The 22,952-nt window shown below is 41.2% G+C and overlaps 1 protein-coding gene across 1 annotated transcript; it reads left to right on the plus strand.

The window, feature by feature from the left end:
- Window positions 1-661: 661 nt before the first annotated feature.
- LOC117452103 (zinc finger protein OZF-like) lies at window positions 662-19,727 on the plus strand. Its single transcript, XM_034090574.2, has 2 exons — window positions 662-1,159; window positions 16,394-19,727. Exons 1-2 carry the CDS (start codon window positions 967-969, stop codon window positions 17,605-17,607), a joined length of 1,407 nt encoding a protein of 468 aa, XP_033946465.1. The 5' UTR covers window positions 662-966; the 3' UTR covers window positions 17,608-19,727.
- The last annotated feature ends 3,225 nt before the right edge of the window (window positions 19,728-22,952 follow it).

Raw genomic sequence — 22,952 nt, forward strand, 5'->3', positions numbered from 1 at the left:
CACATCAGAATGTCCTGATTTTTTCTGGGTGAGTAGATGGGGTGTCCTTCTATCACCCTGCAGTGAGATGAGTCTTGCATCAGGGAGACATTTCGTTTTATTCTTATCTAAACACAGGGCTGATAGCTCATATATGAGATTTCAAAGGTCTTTTATTTTGAAACTCCTTACATTTTACATTTACTCGTGGTAGTTATACGTAGTTTGTTTTAAATAATTATTGATCACATTATATAGTACATATTTCTTAATTTAATATGTTTGGTTTGTTTTTATAGGTGCTTTTGTTATTGACCGAGTAAGCGCTGGGATTTTACCATAATGCTTCTAATATTCGCGCACCCCAATATCACGTGCGGGCTGGCTTGACTGTGTTTTCCCAAGTGGAGGCTGGCTTGACCGCAGTCTTTATTTTTAGTTTGGGGTGTCTAACTTTATATATCAATTTCACCACTTTTGCAGTAAAATATTTTAATACAACAATCCATTTCATGTATGGGAGGCCTTAGAGATGAGGAAAAAGTAAGTTGTGTTTTGTCCTAACTCCGGGAGGGGTATCTCAAAATGTTGGGGCCATTGTCACTAGCCTATTAGTGCCGCTTCTCAGCGATTACCGTAAAGGCGCTATAAATCGCGCACTCAAAAATGAAGAACTGCTCATTTGACCAAGCACATTTGAGAGACGGCTGAGTTGACCGCAGTGCTACACTGCTCTCTCTTCCTCTTTTTGTTCCTGAGAAAGTGTGTGTGTGAGCTCCAGTACTAATGATCCATCATCTGTGTATCTGCATAAACCTCTGAATGGACTCTGTGCTCTTTTTTCAGGAGCGTTTACCTCAGACGATAGGAGCTAGCTTAGCATGCTAGCTGTAAACACCTTAGCAACACACTAGTCAGATCGAGAGTTTGATTGAGAGAGAAACGGTGTATTTAACAAAGCTTGCAGGAAAAGGTGATCTAGTAAACATGAGTAAAGTCCAAATGCTGCTCTCGTTGAAGAAGCAGCGACTCACTGCTGCTGCTGAAGATATATTTGCTCTGTTTGAAAAAACTGTAGCAGAGCACGAGGAGGAGCTGTCTCGTTCAAAAGAAGAGAACGAGAGACTCCAGAAACTACTAGACGCTGTTTTGCAGCCTCAGCTTCGGATACACAGAGCAGGTATGTTCCCTTTACTCTTAATTAACACTTTAAATCAGGGGTATCCAAAGTACGGCCTGGCGGCCAAATGCGGCCCGCTGCCCATTTTGAACCGACCCTCAGCTAATTCAAAAGTATAATGAAATGTGGCCCACAAATGAAACTTGTGCTTCTCTTATATTGTAGCCTACTCCTTAAATATAAATGTACAGATATATTTAGTGATGTTACGTATTGCGCCGAGGCTTCGGAGCGTGTGTCGAGTAATCCCCGAAGCTTTTTGTGAAGCATGTATCGAGGCTTGTATCGTTTTGGGCCATGGACGTCATCGATGACAAACGAAGCCTCGCTGCCTGTCGATACCACGTGACTGCTTCACGAAGCGATTCAGATCCGTTGAACCACAACGCTCATAATACCCATGGATGTATAATAATAAACATATTACCCCTCCTGTACCCGGGCCCGGTGACACTATGGAATCAAAAGAGCTCAGACCCTCACTTATAGAGGTCGGAACATGTCATAAGTATAAATAGATACAAGCATAAATAAATGTAGGAATAAAAACATCAATAAATACAGGAATACATATCTTGCAGTGTTTTCAGACAGATTTAGTGTGTGTGCTGTGGCTCAGCTGGAAAGCAGTTGACTCATGACAGCAGGGTCCCTGGTTCAAAGACTGAACAATATGTATTTGTTGTTGTTTATATAAGCTACAACTAAATGAGATAATGTAGTTAATAAATGTATTCTTTGATATAGTTTAGCCCATGGGCGTTGCCTGGGGTTTTTTCTTTAGCCCCGGACAAATTCTCCCTCAATAATATAATACATTAACCGTACTTTACATAGAGGACGGCAGGATTATAATTTCCCGTGTTCAGTGAATGCAACAGAGGCAAGACACCACCAGACCAATCTGAGAGTTGCATGGAAATAAACATGTTTTATTGGCTGACAGGTACGTACCTCTCCTGTGACAGTGTTTAAACTTTAAGCTGTCAGCCTCGGACGCAGAGTTTCTGAAGATGGACATTAGACATTTTTTTAAGAAAAAACCCCCGGCAATTCTCAAGTGGTGGCTCACACAACAACCCCAGAGCCACCACCTGAGCCAGGTGAACAAGGTATGTAAATGTCAGTAAACTTACAAGTTATGTCAACATGTAAGCAAAGCATAAATTATAGCTACGTTGACGTTACTTTGAATCGCGTGGGTAAGCCAAACCGTTAGCAAGTAGCTTTAGCTAGCCAGATATATTAAATAAACACTTTGTCATACAATCTAAATGTTGTGTTTTTTAGCGTTACCTAGTGATTTCAAAGAAAGCTCTCTGGGAAATGTTGACTTACTGTCTGTTAGTGTTCAATATGAAGCTAGAAGCTACCTTACATTACACAGTTGATCCTGAGTCCTGTCAGTTAATGTGTTTCATAGTTAGCTTAGCTAAGCATCAACCTGGCACTAAAATATATGATAAAAAAATTATCTGCATTGTCGGAGGCTTTTTTTCCTCATTATCATGTCAAATTGTACAGCTTTCCTTAGTGTTGAATGCAGAAAGATGACTATATTAGAGTATTAAGTGAAAATAACTATATTAAAGTGGTAAGTGAATATATTAAGTGAATTACTCAAACTGCATTTGTATAGGAATGATTCTGTCCTATTGGCAGATAACTACTCTTAACAGTGATATCTACAAGAGGTTTCCAATGTAAATTTAACTATTTTCAATTGGTTAGTATTACATTTTGTGACAGTGTGGTGACACTCATTTTAATGAAGACACATTTGTGTATCTTGAAATTCATTTATTTGACAGAGCTGGAAACTGATTGACTTACATACGTGTTTGTGTTTACCTACACAGTCATCACAGATGAGCCAAACAGAGTAGAGGATGAAGAAAGGGGAACAGGAGAAAGGGACACACAAGAAGGAGATACAACAGGCAAGAATGACAATGGAGACAACAATGAACAGGAACACCAGAACAGACAAGAGTCAATGGGTAACATGACTGATTTAGGGACTGCAGATACAGGGCCAAGGCAAGTGAGCATCCATCCAGCATGTTTGGCCAGCAAAAGAGATCATTTCAACCGCAAACAGCAAGAGATGAGGGAAGCAGCAAGAGATGAAGGAAGCAGCAAGTGATGAGGGATTATTATTTCCTGCTTCCATCCCTTTTTTCTGTTTAATCTGATTAAAGCACTTTGAGCATCTGGAAAAGCGCTATAATAAATGCAAGGAATTATTATTATTATTACTAACAACTTCTAATAATTGACATAGTTTATGATGTAATTGGAAAATGAAGTGTTTTTAAATAATAAACCCGTTTCTGATTCTTTGATTTATTTTGACATATGGGTAGGGGTGTAACGGTATCCGTATTCGTCCCGTACCGTCACGGTTCGGATGTCACGGTTCGGATGTCACGGTTCGGCACATGCAGTCACACGGCGAATACGCCTTTTTTTTTTACGAGTGGGAAAAAAGTCTGTCATTCAGGGCAGCATCCACTACACTATATATAATCCAGGGGGCGGTATTGCGCCTAAAAGCTGTTTGCCAGCCGCCCTTAAACAACAAATGAAGAACAAGAAGAAACAACAACAAAATGAAATAAATACAAGAAGAAGAAAAGTTAGTATGGCGATTTCAGATAACACACAGGAGCTAGAACCCACCTGCTTCTTTTAAATCAGCTGTGTGGGAACATTTCGGGTTCCCTGTGGACTACAATAACGATGAAGTGTGCGAGTGGTGGATCGGAAGAGGACGGTGTGTCGGCGTTGTTCGATAGCGGTGCGGTATGCTAATGGGAACACACGCCAAACATGCTAAATCATATCAGAAGGCATCACCCAGATTTGCCAATCACCGGAGCCCGGCAAAAGACAACAGCAGTTCAACAGCTGATCCCCGCTGTTTTTAAGAAGCCAATAGACATGAAAGCCGTGAAACCAAAATAAATAACGGAAGCTTTTGGCATAATGTTTTTCAACGACTTTGCGCTCTGGAAACATTTCTTATTATTTATGATGTAATATGTTCAAGACATTCTTTTTAGTTTTACAGCTTGATGAAACCTTTTAGTTTGACATCAGCCATTATAGATAATATGGCCATCTGAGTGTGTGGTGCTGGTTGTAGTTTGTTTTTAACTGTTTAATACAGTTAATTATTCAAAATGTCAGAGTTCCTTATTTTGAAACTGAAACTTGCACTACAGTTCAAAAATAAATAAAAACAAACCTGGAATTACGCATTTGGGACTTTTTTTGCTTTTTTTGTTGTACCGAACCGTGACCCCCAAACCGAGGTACGAACCGAACCGTGACTTCTGTGAACCGTTACACCCCTACATATGGGTGTTGAGAGATGTATCATATCTCTTGATGTTGCTCTCAAAGTGCACAAGATTGATGCTTTTAACTTCAATATTTAAAAAAAAATCTTCCTGGGGAACCCCAGAGGAGGTGAGTTCCCCCCAAAATAGCACTTTATCTCTGCTTATGTAACTTCGGTGTAGTGTCTCCTCGGCAACAGATCACTCGGAGCTGATTACTTTTCTGCATTTCAATGGACAGCATATAAAAAGGACACGTGAGCTGCATTGCTTAAGAGATCCTCACATGCTATCTCTTTTACAAAATAAGTGTCCAGTCAACAACAAAACATCAGTGATCGTATAGTGTTAGTATATTTTTCACAAGCAATGTGAAACATTAAACTTATACAAACTGGTGTACAATACTCACATACCTGCGTTGATCTCCTGGAGTGGCTCTACTCTTTCTTCTCCACATCTCTTGTCCACCATCAGAGATTGCAAACATTTCAGAAACAGTTAGAGGTAGGGGACAAACAACTTGTTCGCTGGGCATGTCAAAAACCTCCCTGCTTTGATCAAGACTTTAAGGAGCCTTTCAGCCCCTCTAGCAAAGGGACTGGAAAGCAAGCATTGAACATTCAGTACCATCTACATGCTTGTCATGTTCCAGACACTGCTCTCAACCACTCAGGGCCTGCACAAATACCTGCAGAAAGAAATAATTGACTTGGATTACAAAACGGCAGTTGAGAACACACTGAAAAGTTACCGAAGTAACGAGAAAGCACATGAGGTCTATGACAAGACCAAGGCCTTGTGCAATGATCTTAATATTCCCGAAACTGTGACACAGAAGAAGAAGCGTAGAAACATGGAACACTTTGTAGTCAAGGCATCATGTGGAGCAATGTGAAACATTAAACATAAATAAACTGGTGTACAAAACTCACATACCTGCATTTCAATGGACAGCATAAAAGGACACGTGAGCTGGGTTCTGGTGCTCAGATTAGCTATTGATGATCACGTTGATAAATCATATAAAACAAATAGCCAATCACACAAAAAACATGTTGCTGTGACTGTGAGCATTAAACAATTAACATTAAACTAAACAAACACAACAGTATGTTATTGTCCTTATAAAATAAAAACATACATTTTGTCCGACATAATACAGGCACCTTACCCTCAAGAGATCCTCACGTGCTATGAGAATCTCCCACAATCCATTGCCGTAACAAAGCTAATGCAGGCACATGTTTGTGATACCAGATGGCGCAATTGTGTATGTGCGTGTGGGGAGTCTTGCCGTAGACAATTCGATTGTAGCGCCACCACTGTGGGCTAAGCCCCAAATGTTTCCAGGTCCAGGCGACGCCCCTGGTTTAGCCTTTCTCCGGCTACAATATGGTTAAGTTTACGAATATTATTAAGGAATACAAATCCCTCTTTGCAATGTTTACCAGCCTCCTTAGACTATTCAATCACAATCATTAAACTGGAATAAATACAATGTTGTTAACATGAAAATATGATGTAATGTTCGTTGTTTAGAGTTATTCTAAGGCTTTACTCATTGGGAACTCGGTATGTGATAGAGCACATTGTTGAGATGTCCAATCTGCCTGTTTTTCACACTTTGACCAACAGGGGGTTTGTGTTCAAATGAAGCCCATGATGAAGCCTCATGAGATGTACCCTTTTTCCAAACCAATTGGCTGGAAAGCTTCAAAGCTTCATAAGGCTTCATCTCGCCATCACTATTAATAAGCCCACTTTTAAAATAAATTCAGTTAATTCATGTTGATAAAATGTTCTAAGAAATCTTAGTTGATACAAAAAAGCCTAATAACTTATTTGAATAACAAGCTTGAAATAGACCCTTCATATTTCATGTTATTATAATCACTGAGACTTCTGTTTTACTGCGGTCAAGCCAGTCTCCACTTCGGAAAACACAGTCAAGCCAGCCCGCCAGTTGTATTGCGGTGTGCGAATATCCTATGCATTACGGTAGAGGCCTGGAAAAACTGCCTTCTTAATAAACCCTTCTCTTGCGTTTCGGGTCAAAAGTGACTTTTATCATAAATATTGTGTTTTTCATCCAATTTCCCCAAGACCTTATGTTATCCTCCACACTAGACCTCTGAACATATACACTTGATGATCATCACTTGCATTGATTTTTTTTAGTGATTTATTCAACAGTGAAACGCCCATGATGTTTTCGGTCAGAATTGACCGCCATAGAGAAGTCCCTCCCCATCCCCAATTAAAATGTGTCGTAAAACTGTGAAGTACCACATTTTTTTGTGTGAACCGCTCAATGAACTACATCTCTGGTCTCACACACGTCACCAACACCAAGATGGCCGTCACATTGGCACATTTCACCTCTTTCTTTCAGAATGAGGCGAAAAGTATTAAAAGAGGTGAAAATCACTACAAGTCTGGGCATGTTGAGAGCTGTACATACACTAGGGCTGTCCCGAATACCATTTTTCGGGCTCCGGATATTCAGTAGCAATCAGCAGTGAATATTCGGGGCGGGGGGGGCGTAGTAATCAGCAGCGAACCGCTTCAGCACGTGTATTTCGGTGTATTCACTGCATTCATTTTGTTATTCTACAGTATTGTTGTTTTATAGTTATTTGTTAATGTATAGAACCCAATTTGTGTTCTTTGAAATTGAAAATGATATCGCATTGTTACTTCCGTTGCAGTTGTATATGTCTTGAGTGTAATTTGGCTTGGCTTCCTATTTATGGACATGCTTTTATTTTGAAGGAGAGTTAGTGCTGTTGACAGGAAGTTGTTGTTGCTATGGAAACAACGTGACAGAGATTAACGGAGAAAAGTAATATCTACATATAAAGACGGAGAAAGTAAACGATAACGTTTATGGTTAAGTGTTAGCACCCCCAAAGAGGCACAAGCTCTTTCGTTGATATTGGAGATTTCCATCCATCTATCCATCCATCTTCTCCCGCTTATCCGTGGTCGGGTCGCGGGGGTAGCAGTTCCAGCAGAGAGCCCCAAACTTTCTTTCCCTGGCGACATCAACCAGCTCTGACTGGGGGATCCCAAGGTGCTCCCAGGCCAGCGAAGAGATATAATCCCTCCACCTGGTCCTAGGTCTACCCCTTGGTCTCTTCCCAGCTGCACGTGCCTGGAACACCTCCCTAGGGAGGCGCCCAGGTGGCATCCAGTGAGTGCTGAAGGTCGCAGACCAATGAAGCCATTAGAACCACATCATCTGCAAAAAGCAGTGGTGCAATCCTTAGTCCACCAAACTGCAGACCCCTCCCCCATGACTACGCCTCAAAATCCGATCCATGTATATTACAAACGGGATTGGCGCAGCCCTGGCGGAGGCCAACCCTCACCGGAAATGGGTCCGACTTACTGCCGAGGACCCGGACACAGCTCTCGCTTTGGGAGTACAGAGATTGGATGGCCCTGAGTAGAGACCCCCTCACCCCATACTCCCGCAGTACCTCCCACAGTAACTCCCTGGGAACTCGGTCATACGCCTTCTCCAAGTCTACAAAACACATGTAGACCGGATAAGCGTACTCCCAGGCCCCCTCCAGGATCCTTGCGAGAGTAAAAAGCTGATCCGTCGTTCCACGACCAGGACGGAATCCGCATTGTTCCTCCTCAATCTGAGGTTCGACAATCGGCCTGACCCTCCTTTCGAGTACCTTGGAGTAAACTTTCCCGGGGAGGCTGAGTAGTGTGATGCCTCTGTAATTGGCACACACCCTCTGATCCCCCTTTTTTTAAAAGGGGAACCACCACCCCGGTCTGCCACTCCTTCTGTACTGTTTCCGACTTCCACGCAATGTTGATGAGACGTGTCAACCATGACAGTCCCTCAACACCCAGAGCCTTCAGCATTTCTGGGCGGATTTCATCCACCCCCGGGGCTTTGCCACTGTGGAGTTGTTTGACGACCTCAGTGACCTCCCCCCGGGAGATTGGTGTTGATCCCCCGTCATACTCCAGCTCTGCCTCTAACATAGAGGGCGGAGTTGTTGGGTTCAGGAGTTCTTCAAAGTATTCCTTCCAACGCCCTAACACTCCATCAGTTGAGGTCAACAACGTCCCATCCTTACTGTACACAGCTTTTATGGTTCCCTGCTTCCCCCTCCTGAGGTGTCGGACAGTTTTCCAGAACAACTTTGGTGCCGCCCGAAAGTCCTTCTCCGAACTTCTCCCACACCCGCTGCTTTGCCTCGGCCACGGATGAGGCTGCTGCCCTTCTGACCTGTCGGTACCTTGCAACTGTCTCGGGAGTCCCCCGGGATAACAAATCCCTGAAGGCCTCCTTCTTCAGTCGGACGGCTTCCCTGACCACCGGTGTCCACCAGGAGGTTTGAGGGTTACCGCCCCTTGAGGCACCTAGGACCTTGAGACCACAGCTCCCCGCCGCGGCTTTGGCAATAGAGGCTTTGAACACTGACCACTCTGGTTCAATGTCCCCAACCTCCACAGGAATGCCCGAAAAGCTCCGCCGGAGATGTGAGTTGAAGGCCTCCTGAACTTGGGCCTCCACCAGATGTTCCCAGTTCACCCGAACTACAAGTTTGGGCTTACCAGGTCTATCCAGAGGCTTCCCCCGCCACTCGACCCAACTCACCACCAGATGGTGATCAGTTGACAACTCCGCCCCTCTCTTTACCCGAGTGTCCAAAACATACGGCCTCAGGTCCGATGATACGATAACGAAATCGATAATGGACCTTCTGCCTAGGGTGCTCTGGTACCACGTACACTTATGTGCATCCTTATGTTCGAACATGGTGTTTGTTATGGCCAATCCATGACTAGCACAGAAGTCCAGTAACAAACCACCACTCCGGTTCAGATCAGGGGGGCCGTTCCTCCCAATCACGCCCCTCCAAGTGTCTCCATCATTGCCCACAGGTGCGTTGAAGTCTCCCAGCAAGATTAAAGAATCCCCTTCAGGAGCCCCATACAGGACTCTTTCCAGGGTCTCCAAGAAGGCTGTATACTCTGAACTGCTGTTGGGTGCATAAGCACACACAACAGTCAGAGTTTTCCCCCCCATAACCCGCAGGCGTAGGGAGGCGACCCTCTCGTCCACTGGGGTAAACTCCAACAACGAAGCACCCAACCGGGGACTTGTGAGTATTCCCACACCCGCCCGGCACCTCACACCTTGAGCAACTCCGGAGAAGAATAGAGTCCAACCTCTATCCAGAAGTAAGGTTCCAGAGCCGACAAACAAAACGAATATCCGAATAACGAAATTGAAACCCGAATAGTACTCCAACGAATGAATATTCGGATACAGCCAACATACACAAAAGGGGAGTTAGTCGGTTCCGTAAGAGCCAGCATGCGGGACCGGCTTTACAAGGTTTCGGTTGTGAGGGAATAATTTTAGCTTTTCTTAACATATTTGACCTTTCGGCCTGTTGACGTTTTACGTCTAGTTTCCTTCGAGTTCAGTCCAAGCTACGAATTGTTTCTCATAAACATTTGCACCGCTGGTTTTAAACCTTGAGCAGACAAGCTGCACACACACACACACACACACACACACACACACACACACACACACACACACACACACACACACACACACACACACACACACACACACACACACACACACACACACACTTTGGATGAGTATTTGCCTTATCCACTTTTGCCTTCTTTAGAGTTATCAGTAATTCAAGATTAATTATTGAATTAAATGTGCTACATAAGATAAAATACTGAAGCTTTGACTTGATCATTTTGGTCACAACATTAGACCTTGTCCTCTCATCTCTACTAAAATAAGATACGTGTGCATGTTTTGTTTAACACTCCTGTAATGTACCTAGTCTTGTCAGGGATGCAAACTCATCAGGTATGAAAGAAAAAGGTGACAAGGATCCGAGCCCACCGACCCCACGGAATATCGGTTATAAAATGAGGAATAACAGATGATTTTAGCAGTCAGAACAACTAAAGCAGCAGTGGTAATAATAACAGAAACGCTAAAGAGTCACATCTAATAGAAATATATATAAAAGCATTTATTTTAATTGTGTAGCAGTCAGTTTATAATTTTGGAAGCACTGTTGAGCATTTTGAAAATGTATTTTCATGCCTCTGCAAGGCTTAGTCTTTCTATCTGTATAGCCACTGGTGTTAAGTAACTAAGTTCATAAACTCAACAACTACTATACTTGGGCACTATTTTGAGATACTTGTACTGTATTTAAGTATTTAAATGCTTTGCTACTTTGTTCTTCTACTCCACTACAGTTCAGAGGTACATGGTGTACTTCTACTCCACTACATGTATTTAATACCTTTTAGTTACTTTACAGATCTGGATGAATGATGTGAAATATAATCAAGTGTTAAATCAGACTTTAGTTCCACCTGGAGTAAATCCACAAGCTACCCTGCAGTATACCAATTCATTCGAACTAGCTGCACCTTTACCAGCTTTGAGAACACTCATGATCAATCATTATAAAACACATCATATATATTATTCTGAAATGGACCAATCTGCACAACGACTACTTTTACTGTCGCTATTTCCACTATATTTTGATGAGAATACTTTTTATACTTTTACTTGAGTAACATTTTGAATGCAGTACTTTTACTGTAACATAGTATTCCTACACTCTGGTACTTCTACTTTTACTCCAGTACAAGATCCGAGTACTAAAGCTAACGTTAGCCAGAAACATTTTTCAGTGCACATCACACTGCAAGCTGGTTTTGATTTTGTAGTTTGATATGTGATATCAGCTAATGGTTACATGTTAAAACATATTATTTTAAAGAAGATGTTTTGCTATTATGCGTCTGTGTTTTATGTGTGTTCATTATTGTGCTTTTGACAACAGACGATCCAAACATTGATGAGAGATGATTTTTCTATTGTGGTTGTCTGTATCAATCATTGTGGTTGAATGTTTCAATCTTATTCTACTTTATGATGTAATTGATGTACGGTGGGACCACACTCATATCTGAAGATGCCTATTGATTTAAGTATTGACCAAATTATTATTAGACTAACGTTTTCAGGTTATCAAAGATGATAAAAAGAGAGGGCTGTGAGGGAATAATTTTAGCTTTACTTAACATATTTGACCTTTCGGCCTGTTGACGTTTTACGACCAAGCCGAAGCCTGTTATCTGTCTTAAGGAATGGGAAGTGTCAGCTTTTGCTGCCATTATCAGTTTTATGACCGGTCAACTCTCGGTCACAAGAGCCATAGAGTCAGATAAAGTGATTCAAGTGTCTCCAGGTATTCACAGATGCCTTCCCCAATATGTGGGTTGACTCCCTGTAAACTGGTTAAAAGGTCTGCCAAGATGAGAGGCTGATTCAGAATTGACATGGCAACCCACCTGAGCAGTCAGAACTTTCTGCTGCTGTGACTTGTGATATGAATTCTCCGGCCGATGCTTGCAATAAACTGCCAGTGTTTGACATCAGAACTCCTGCTCACAGAAGTTTCCTCCACATCGGTGAGTAACGCGAGTGTAATGTGTAACCATAGACTGTATATATAAATGGACGTAGGGTCCGTGACGTCACCCATAGGATTCTGCAGAGTTGCCGAGAAGCCCTTTAGTAGGCGGAGTCGGCCACTAACGGCTCGACAGTGACGTCAGAGTTCAACTCCCGCCTGCTCCAAATAAGGGCAAAGAGGCGGGACCTGCCACCGAGCTGGAAGTTCCAGAGCTAGCTGAAGCTACCAACATACTCCCCATCTGCACACTTCTGTCGAATTTTACGTTTCTAAGGTAAGCGGACATGAAACTATTCAGCAAAACTATAAATAATAATCTAAGTTATTGAGTTTTTAGCATAATACTTCAGAATCTTAAAACCCCATAATGTTTGTATGCAATTGTGCTAAATTCAACACTGGAATCAAGCAAATATTAATATGTTTGCATGACATTAGTTATTTGTATTTTCATATCACTTAACTATACGTTTAATACATTTAAGTCAAGCTAAGGTACATGTGATGGTAGCTAGTTAGTGCTCTTACCTGTGAGGCCTCCTCCAAACAGCATAATAACCAGACTGTATCATTAAAACTAAGTACCAGTTCTAGATCCTTGACTTTAGACAAACAATTCAAAAGACAACATGTATTTAAAGACCAATCTTTATTTGAATGTGCCTCTTAACCTGATATATTAGTTATACAGTAATAGTATTGACAATCTAAAAAAACTGAGCAACTCAACTGTTTCTTATTGTCTAAAGCATTTATTATTTTCATTTTCCCCCTCTCATATTCAGTGTGGACGGATTGAGACAGCATGGTGTCCAGAGAGCTGCAGAGACTTCAGGGAGAAACCTCCGTGTGATGGACGTCCAGTCTGTTGGTTTGGAGAGGACTGAGGGTCTTTCCTCAGCGAGGAGAACCAGGCCTGATGGAGGAGCCCATACTGGGAAAAGCTGATACCAACTGCACAGGCCTAGTCTGTCACTTTATTTTACTAAATGTGTTTACTTATACATTTAATAGGTTTACACCTTCTGTCCATATGTGCTTTTTATTTAAAACATTTGATTAACTTTTGGTTCACATTTCAATAAATTGTATTTGTATTTGCACTCCTTTTGTCCATTATTCTTACTGAAAATGTTTATTAGATTACACATTCACATCTGACTGAAGATTGGCCCCATTTATTTGTGACGTTGCAAACTCTGCAGTACAAGGCACAAGTGAGGCAAATAGAAATAATCAGCTGATGGAGTGTAGATGTGGAAATAGGTGCATTCGATCAGCTGACTGTTTTTACAATAAAAGTAGTTTCTTAGTGTACTGGTCTTAAAATCTCATATCAGCTTTTAATGTTCCTCTCGGATGTTCTTCTTGACCCTCAGAGAAGGAGAAAATGTCGTGTCTTTCAGGCATGTCCTTTCCTAACAAAAATTACAGGAAACATAAAACATATTATTGCAGAACAAGTGTGTTATTTATGAAAGTGGTGTGTTGGTGTGTTTAGGGGCTGTAGATATAAATATTTTGTAATTGTAATGTTTTTTTTTTATTTCAACAGTGAGCTATAAAGACAATCAGATTATGAATGAACAGTATGAAGTTCATCAACATTGAAATATATGTTATCAAAATAATATTGAACTGTTACAAAAGAAAGAATAAGTTTTACCACGTTTTTTACAGACAATATTGAGAGATAAATAGTAGCAGTTCTCACTATGTGTTAAATGTCTTTGCCTTAAATACATTAAATTAGAAAGCTGACAAAGTCATATTGCTTGTTAACATCTAAATGTAACCTTTTGCATGGGAAAAACCCTCAACTTAACTGATGTGCAGGTAATCTAGTATTTAGTATTGTTTAATGGAATGTATATCAGTGTATTCAAGTCAATACTTCATTTATTTAAACCAATATCTTTCTTGATTCTTTGTACAGTATGAACAAAAGAGTCTTTGTACCTATGCTGAAGTTCACTGCTGTGAGGAGTCCAGTTCTGTCTCTCACTCTCTGGTCCAGCCTGTCTGCATCACGTGGACACCTTAAATAAACAGATGTATGTAAAGAACCATGTGTACAAACAATATAACTGATTATCTTCTGTTGAACATGTTGGATTGTCCGAGTCAGGGTGCTTTTTATTTTACTGTAACTTTGGAAGTTGTGTTACCAATGCTTACTGTTTATTTGATACCCATTTGGTAATGCAATTAATAAAAACAACAAGGTTTGGGTTCGTTCTTCAGATGACTGTGACGTTAACGTGTAAGCTCAATAATGAACTCCAGCTCAACCAACCATATTGTAATATCTAAGTAATCATCTTGAAATATGACATTAATAATTGTAATATACACATCTTATTGTGAGGTTGATTTCACATACACTACTTCGACGTTAACTTGTCTACATACTTGAGCATAGCCAATTTAAATTAACCTTAGCGATACATACAGTTCCTACCTACATAATAAAATATCTCTCTACGTTACAAGGATTACCTTATTTTATCAACCTCAAACAGAAGCCGTTTGTTCAACAGTATTATCCCACTTAACGCTTAACACTTGTCTATTTCGTTTTAACCTTTATATATATACACAGTCTATTATTTTATCTTGGAGGCTACGATTAGCATCGTTAGCACCGATGTAGCTACCACTCGCTACACGCTAACCCAAGCCTTAACATTCATTACGTAGCTGATTAAAATCATTAACACATAAATAAAGCACTCAAATTTCACTTACCGCAAAACCGCATTCATGCACCGTCTGTTTTAACCGCAGAGCGAGTCACAATAGTCCGATATATAAGCATGGAGAACAAACAACCACGGCCGGCTTCAAGTTGTGTTTCCTGGATGAACTGACCAGGCAGAGTCCCTGTAGCTAGCTTCACGGATCAGGTAGCAGAGAGACAAGAAGCTAGCAGCAGCAGTCACTTGACAGAGCCATCACTCAATGTGACCACGCCCTAATTTATGCTAAAACGTTAAGACCTAATATAAATACAAGGGTCGTGTTAGAAAACAATTCACTCACAGATCCATAATCATGAAGGTGGAATCTAACTATATCGATAATAAAATGTATGGAGCCAGGGGTAGAAACATGTTTTTTTCTGCTGTAAAATTGGGCATTTTAACATGGGGGTCTATGGAAATTGCTCCTTTCTGCAGCCATTGCCTATCGGCCAATATATGAACTGCAGTGTGTGGCACTTCCGTATTGGCATCCCGGCTATTCCCCAGAGTTTGCCGCTTGTGTGTAACGTTAATGACATCACTTACGCGACTCTGGGATTTGTAGTCTTTCTAGTTGCGTATTTTTCATCGTCTTATATTTCAACAGTTTTACGACAAACTGTGACTTTTTTGATATGGAAATGATTTTTTAAGATTGACAAACATAATATGTGTAATTCGTGGCACAATTCAAACGGGATCGAAAGATAATTGTGGCGGTTCAATCCCCAGTTACGTTTGAGTCGCCGAGAGGCTAAACTTTGCTATAAACTGTGACGCGTTTTCGAAGAGAAAGTTCATATTGAAGCAATATAGTTTTAAGGATTGTCATACTGTACACACTGTGAAGACCACTGAGACAAATGTAACATGTGTGATATTGGACTATATAAATAAACATTGATTGATTGATTGAAGGATATTTCCTTCTAATTCCATTTGCTCCTTTTTCCTCCTCAATTCCTGCTTTTTCCTCCTCAATCCCTGCTCCTGTGCTTCCAGGACATGTTTGTCCTTTAGGAGTTAGAGAGAGAGAGAGCTCAAACTTTGTTGATTTTGGCATTATAGCTGAAAAACTTGTCGTGGGCTCGTCCACTTTTCTTTTAACTGCCGGTTGTGTTAAAAATGTGTACATTTTATTGCTTTTACGAGCAAACAATGTTTGTTTACAACTTCTTCCCAAACTTCACGACCCCTGCGCTCCGCCCCCCCCCCCCCCCCCCCCCCCATATAATGGCACTTCTAGCGGTAAACACAAGAACATTTCAAGCTATGTGCTGTATCAGAAACAATGCACAGTGTGTTTTGGGAGTAATATGGTCTGTGTTTACATTAGCAAGCATGCTAACACTCAGAGCTAACACTGTACTGGAGAGAATATTTGTAACGTAATGTCCTTGAGGTAAACCCTGCGAGAGAGAAAGGTTTGAGCTGCATACTGTTTCAAAAATAATGCTTGAAGTGGTTTGGAACATAATATGGCATTAAATCACGGCAGCGTTTAGCTGAGTTTCTCCAGGTAGAAAACTCTCTTAGCAGGGGAAAGCTGCGTGACGCTCCTATTTGAATGGTGATTAGATTTTTAAATGCTAACACTTAACAGTTTTTTCTGACTGTGTTGCCTGTTTCCTGCAGACGTCCAGCTGCTGGTGGTGGTTAAAGAAGAGCTTCTCCCTGAGCAGCAGGAGTGGAGCGCCAGTCTGGAACAGGAGGACCCAGAGCCCCCCCCACGCATTAAGCAGCAACAGGAGGAACTTAGGATAAGTCACGAGGGAGAGCAGCTTCAGGAGCTGGAGGAGGCTGATATCACCAAGTCCACTTTCACTCCTGACCCTGTGAAGAGTGAAGATGATAAAGAGAAACCTCCGTCCTCACAGCCTCATCAAAGACAAAATGAACACATGGAAACAGAAGGTGATGGAGATGACTGTCAAGGACCAGAACCAGCAAGGAACTCAGATCCAGAGAGCAGTTTACAATCAAAGACTGAGGACGACACTGGAGACTCTTCTGAACCTGACACTGGAGACTCTTCTGAACCTGACACTGGAGACAGTGCTGATTGGAAGAAGACCAGAGAACCTGCGTCAGGCTCAAACTCACGGAAAAATAGACAAGAATCTGTCAGTGATTCAAGCCGTAGTGCTGTAAAGAAACAATTTGGCTGCTCCGTGTGTACGAAATATTTTACATATAGAAGAAATGTTCAGCGACACATGAGAATTCACACAGGAGAGAAACCAATCAACTGCTCGGTTTGTACCAAATCTTTTGCATTGAGTGATGGTTTAAAAAAACACATGAGAAGCCACACAGGAGAGAAACCATACAGATGCTCAGTCTGTAAGAGATATTTTGCATCGAGAAGAAATGTAAATCGACACATGAGAATCCACACAGGAGAGAAACCCTTTAGCTGCTCAGTTTGTAAGAAACCTTTTTCAGAGAGGGCAAGTTTAAAAAAACACATGAGAGTCCACACAGGAGAGAAACCATTCAGCTGCTCAGTCTGTAAGAAATCTTTTGCAACGAGAACACATGTAAATCAACACATGATAATCCACACAGGAGAGAAACCCTTTAGCTGCTCTGTTTGTAAGAAAGCTTTTTCAACAAGGGGAAGTTTAAAGTCACACATGAGAGTCCACACAGGAGAGGAAATATACAGCTGCAATGTTTGTGACAGACGATTTAAATGGCATAGTGATTTCAAAAGACACAAGTGTGTTAGTCGTCAGTCCTCACAGCCTAATGAAATTCAAACTGAGGATAACGGAGAGGCAGATCCTCCAATCAGCAGCTCAGCTGAACACATAAAAACAGAAGCTGTGGGAGAGGATCTGATCTGATCAGCTCATTTTTTAGACAGGTTTTTATATAAATGGATCGGGACAAAAAGTGAGCAAATATTTGTTCCTGAAACTTTCAGAATCTCTTCACACAGAGGGGACACATGTTTATTAGGGCTGTGCATCTTCACTGGTCTCACGATTCGATTCGATTATCCTGTCTTCGATTCGGTTCGATATCACGGTGTATCACGATTCATACCAATGCGTTGCATCCTCAATTTTCTGTATTACTGCCCATGGCTTATTTTTCATCAATGCATACATGCAGTAAATATATATGAACTCTCTTTTTATTATTTAGAAAGTGCTTTAGAAATCAATAACATAAATGTCTTGACATTAATTTATAAACCAAAATAAATGAATTGTATAGGTCTAACCTCCGTGTGTGAAGTTGTTCCATCCTCAAAAACAAAAAGCTAATGCTTCTGCAGTCTAGCTGCAGCTTCTAGCCACGGTCTTCTGTTAAGAAAGGACACTGAATGTCCTGAATGTGGCATCACACACAGGACTTGAGTCTGAACACAGCAGACAACAGGAGTATTTACAACAGCATATACAAACTAAAATACTGCATGTGGGTGCACACTTACATTCTCTGTCTTACTGTTACATAAATCCCATGAATGTATGAGATTAAATTAGCTTCATTATATCTCAGTGATTAAGTGAATAATAAAGTTTCTATCGGGTCACTATCAGCATGTCGCTCATTATTTTCAGGGAGGGGGCGGGGCTTGGAGGAACGGAGAGGAGACGGTGATCGCGGAAGCTTTTTTCCTCCTGCCTTCACAAACTTTACACACGTATATATCATCTGAAAATTGCTAGAGGACATTCATACTTTGCAATCCAAGACTTAATTAAATCCACCAAAAACCTGACATGATTGTAACGCGATTATTTTTGAAAAACATAAATCCCTGTGTCTCTGAGCCGCAGCGACACGGAGTGATTCAGAGCAGGTCCTTCTGCTGTTGGTTCGGGACTGGTGTTCTTGTGTTGGTGGATAAAGCAGACTGCTCCGTGTTCGGTGTTGCTGTGCCGTTGTCACGTATGTTCCCTGATCTCTGCGTCACCGACCGATTTGATATTAAAGTGACAGAAAAAACGTTATAGTAAAGCCGCGGCCGGAAAATCAGGAAGCAACGTTACTACTCTATAACCGATTATCTTCCGTCACTGCATCGAGACCGAATCGTCCACGTCCGCATCGCAATGCATCGTAGAAACGATTATTTTCAACCCCCCTAATGTTTATGTATAAAATACATGGAAAAGTGCATTTTGCATGATATGTCCCCTTTTAATGCAGCCCTGTTCTGCATAAATGTACCTGTTATCTGATTGTTTTTGCTTCTGTAACTGTAAGGGATACATTTGCCTATTTTCTATCCTGATTACCCAATGCCGTTAGACGTACTACGTTACTCCCTAAGCCTAATTTCCCCCACCTGCAACCGATTCGCGAATAATCACAAATGTTCATTTCTTTGACTCCTTGACTCGACTATTTGTTGTTTAATAATCGTTACATCTCCCCAGGACCAAGTTCCCACGTCCTGCCTTTCACCTGCTGCTCATTTAAGGTGGACCAACCTTTACAATGGTCCAGCTAGTCTTAGTTTCTTAATGCAAACGTTTTGTAAAGTGATGCTAGACCAAAAACGTGCTTTTGGATTGTGCGCTCTCTGAAGGATGTTGTCTGTATTAAAACATTGTTTATGAAATGAGAGCTTCACTCTGTTTTTGTTGTCCAAACAACGTCAACAGAGCGATGGCATATATGTTGCATCATCCAGTTCAACTGTCATCCACATATTTTAATTAAAACAGCAATGTGTTAAGATATGGCTAGTAATTCACTATTTCAACAGAATGTGAAGAGGTTACAGTTTGAGGCCATGTCCAATATGTTTATTTTGTTTGATTAAATCTACTGAAATGAGCATTCAATGACTAAATTATTCTTAATTACTGTCATTACTTCATGGGTTTGCATTGCAATATTAGAACGCATAAAACACAACTTTATTTGTTCTAAGTTGCGGGTGTTCATTGTTTAGAAGTCCGCTGTGTTTCATCCAAGCTTCCACTTTGTGCTCCGATAATGCTGAAAGTATCTGTTGTATGCTTTACCTGCTCCAGTAATAAAAGTGTAATTCACTGGACAGAGACAAGAGATAGTGGATGGATCCAGACAAGAACCAGAAAATAGTCCGTATAGACCCTTCAGGTTTTGAAAATTATCAGGGATAGAGCTAGAAAAAACCTCCCAAAACCTGAATAGAGCTAGAAGATAGCCATTACAAAGCCAAGAAAGATCCAGTAGAAAGCCAGGAAGGAGCCAAAAGAGTTTGTGTTTTGTATCTTTTTAATATTATTCTCTTAAGATATTAAAACGTCCTATCTCAACCAGAGGTCGCGTTAACCGAATATTTTCCGTCAATGACGGATTTTTTCTAACCATGACGGAAAAATCTGAAAGCAGTCCGTCATTTTGACGGATTAGAACACAACTCGGAACAGCTCCAACATGTCCACCAGTGGCCCACATTATATTACATCCTTAGTGGCCAGGTAGACTGAGGGCGATCTACTGTACTCTACTGTAGTCTGTAACTATTATTTAGTCATTCACACCCCTATCCAGTTGGTGGCGAGTGTGTGTATATTAAGTAGTGTGGAGCATTGAAGATTTTATCACCTGATATATAAGAAGTGTTAAGTGTTTTTCAGAAAGCCTTGTTGCAGTTATAGGCCATGAGTTTCTGAGGTAATCATCAATGGTCTTTGCAAAATAACAGGGGAACTCCAAGAGACATTTTCCCCAGATAGAAGGCAGTTACATTCTTGTAGTTAATGATGCATGACAGGCAGACCCATACAAAGCCTTGAGAATTGAGTCACACAGTTAAGAGAGACAATAGTCCTTCTGAATTATCAATAAATGTATTCAGTCCAGTAAAGCAGACTCCGAGGTGAAAGGAAGTTCACAGAAGCCTTTAGGCTACAAGAACAATCAACTTCTGTTAATGATAAAGATGTTTGTGCGTTAAAGATGTTTGGGGAAGAAGTGTGTCTATTGCAGCAGCTAGATGGGATTACTGCTCAAAACTATACCTGTACTTGTGTTTTATTGACTTCTCTGTTTGTATTCTTTCATGTGTGGGTAAAATTGCTACAACATTGTGGAGTAGTTAGCGTAAACATGTTTTTTATTACTCTGCATAAAGGGGGGGGGGGGTGCAGTTGTGCAGGATAGGAGACTAGATGGGGGAGGGAAGTGTGTGTGTGTGTGTGTGTGTGTGTGTGTGTGTGTGTGTGTGTGTGTGTGTGTGTGTGTGTGTGTGTGTGTGTGTGTGTGTGTGTGTGTGTGTGTGTGTGTGGTGTGTGTGTGTGTGTGTGTGTGTGTGTGTGTGTGTGTGTGTGTGTGTGTGTGTGTGTGTGTGTGTGTGTGTGTGTGTGTGTGTGTGTGTGTGTGTGTGTGTGTGTGTGTGTGTGTGTGTGTGTGTGTGTGTGTGTGTGTGTGTGTGTGTGTGAGATGTGGTTGTTTTGCTTCAAACTAAGGGACTGTTTCCGGATCATCTCGGCTGGCGGGCGCTTATACGCTACGAAAGCCCATCGTTTGTATATGGGCCAATAGATGACCTGTATGGGAGTAGCATCCACACAGCTCCTCCCGTTGTTTTTACAATATCTCCTGTTGAGTCCTTGTGTCCGGTCTCTTTTTCTCCTGCCGTCAAGACTGATGATGTTCTCCTGCTGCCAAGACAAAGTAAGTTAGATCTCCCGGCGGAAGGATCCAGAGCCGGAGTAATCCGGATTACTTTGTGATGTTGTGTTATTGTATCTTTTGCCATTAAATCAGCATATTTGTTATAACCTTACCAATGGTTGCTGTGAATTCTTCCTCTGTTAATCTGACCCATTCACAAAAGGACGCGCGCAGGCAGAGGGGGGCCTTAGAGCCCCCGCCAAAGAATGACGTCTGCTCCAACAGTAGCTATTGTCTAGTCTTGTTTTTGACCTTGTTGATTACCTCGTTGTTTAACCGGCTTTAGCAATCGCAAAATGTCACGGCAGCTGATCGTCCGAAGCTTTTTTAATAAGCCCAGTATAATTGTGATGGTGTGGATAAACGAGGTGAAACAAGAGGGATTGATGTGGTGGAGGATGAAGGACAAGCCAGTAAGACTAAAACTGACAATGTTCAGCCAGCGGCAGAGGGGCAAGCAAGTGGCAAGGAGTTCAAGCGGGAGTACCGGGTTCAGTGGGAGCAAGAGTTTAAGTGGCTGAGGAGGGTAGATGGCAAAATGTTCTGCGACATCTGTAGAAAAGCTAAGATGAGTAACGGATTTGTCCGAGGGTGCACGACGATGCATACATCAGCGTTCAGGCTAGGCTACAGCAGGTCAATTGAGTTGTTCTTGTAAATGTTTTGTTCATATTTTGATTGTAATTGTCTCATTTAAAAACGATGGCATTGTTCATATTTGCCTGTTTAGACACAATGGTCGCGGTGTTTTTAGCGGCCTCTGCCCCCCTCTGCTGTGCTGTCAGTGCAGGAAAAAATAACATGTTCGTGTTGACATGAAAAGTGACCACACGGTCGGTGTCTCTATTCATCTTTTTTTTTTCTCCATGCCCTTAAAAGTTCTGTATGAATCATTAAAACGAAATGAATGAATGAACATTTGCTGCTCATTACCCAAACATAAATATTAAATATGTCTCATCTCATCATTAAAACATGAACAATAAAATGACGGGTAATAATGGATTATGACGGAAATGTTACGATCCTGTCCGTCAAAATGACGGACAACGAAAAAGTCTAACGCAACCACTGATCTCAACATGTATCCTGTTATTCCAATTAAAAAAAAAACTTACATTTTTGCTGCCAATTATTTAGATTGTTTTACAGCTTCTTAAAATATTTTGACTTTTTTTCTTTACATATACATTACATAGGATGAACGGCACGATCCACTCAAAATGCATGCAAACATCTCGCTTTATACTCCTACAATTGTATTGTTCTGGATTCACAGTGAAGTTTATTAGATGTTCTGCACTGTTATTGTTATGTATTTAATATAAAGTGAAAGTCAGAAAATAAAAGGGACTCACTTAAGGAAAAAGGTTCTGAACCATTGAGATTTCTTTTTCACATAAACATGATAACATATTTAAAGTTATAGACCAGATGGTATTGACTGCTGCACACATTTAACACTTTCCATTTTATTTTTTTATTTCGCCTTTTATACCACACTGCAAGTCTGACATTTATTAACGAGACGATTGGAAGTTAGACTGCAGTTTTAAACACTTAT

The sequence above is a fragment of the Pseudochaenichthys georgianus genome, chromosome 9, assembly GCF_902827115.2.
Source record: "Pseudochaenichthys georgianus chromosome 9, fPseGeo1.2, whole genome shotgun sequence".
NCBI lineage: Eukaryota > Metazoa > Chordata > Actinopteri > Perciformes > Channichthyidae > Pseudochaenichthys > Pseudochaenichthys georgianus.

Coding starts and splice junctions, on each gene's coding strand:
- LOC117452103 (XM_034090574.2), top strand. CDS start 967: ATGAGTAAAGTCCAAATGCTGCTCTCGTTGAAGAAGCAGCGACTCACT. Junction 1,160..16,393: donor GCTTCGGATACACAGAGCAG/GTATGTTCCCTT, acceptor TGTTTCCTGCAG/ACGTCCAGCTGCTGGTGGTG.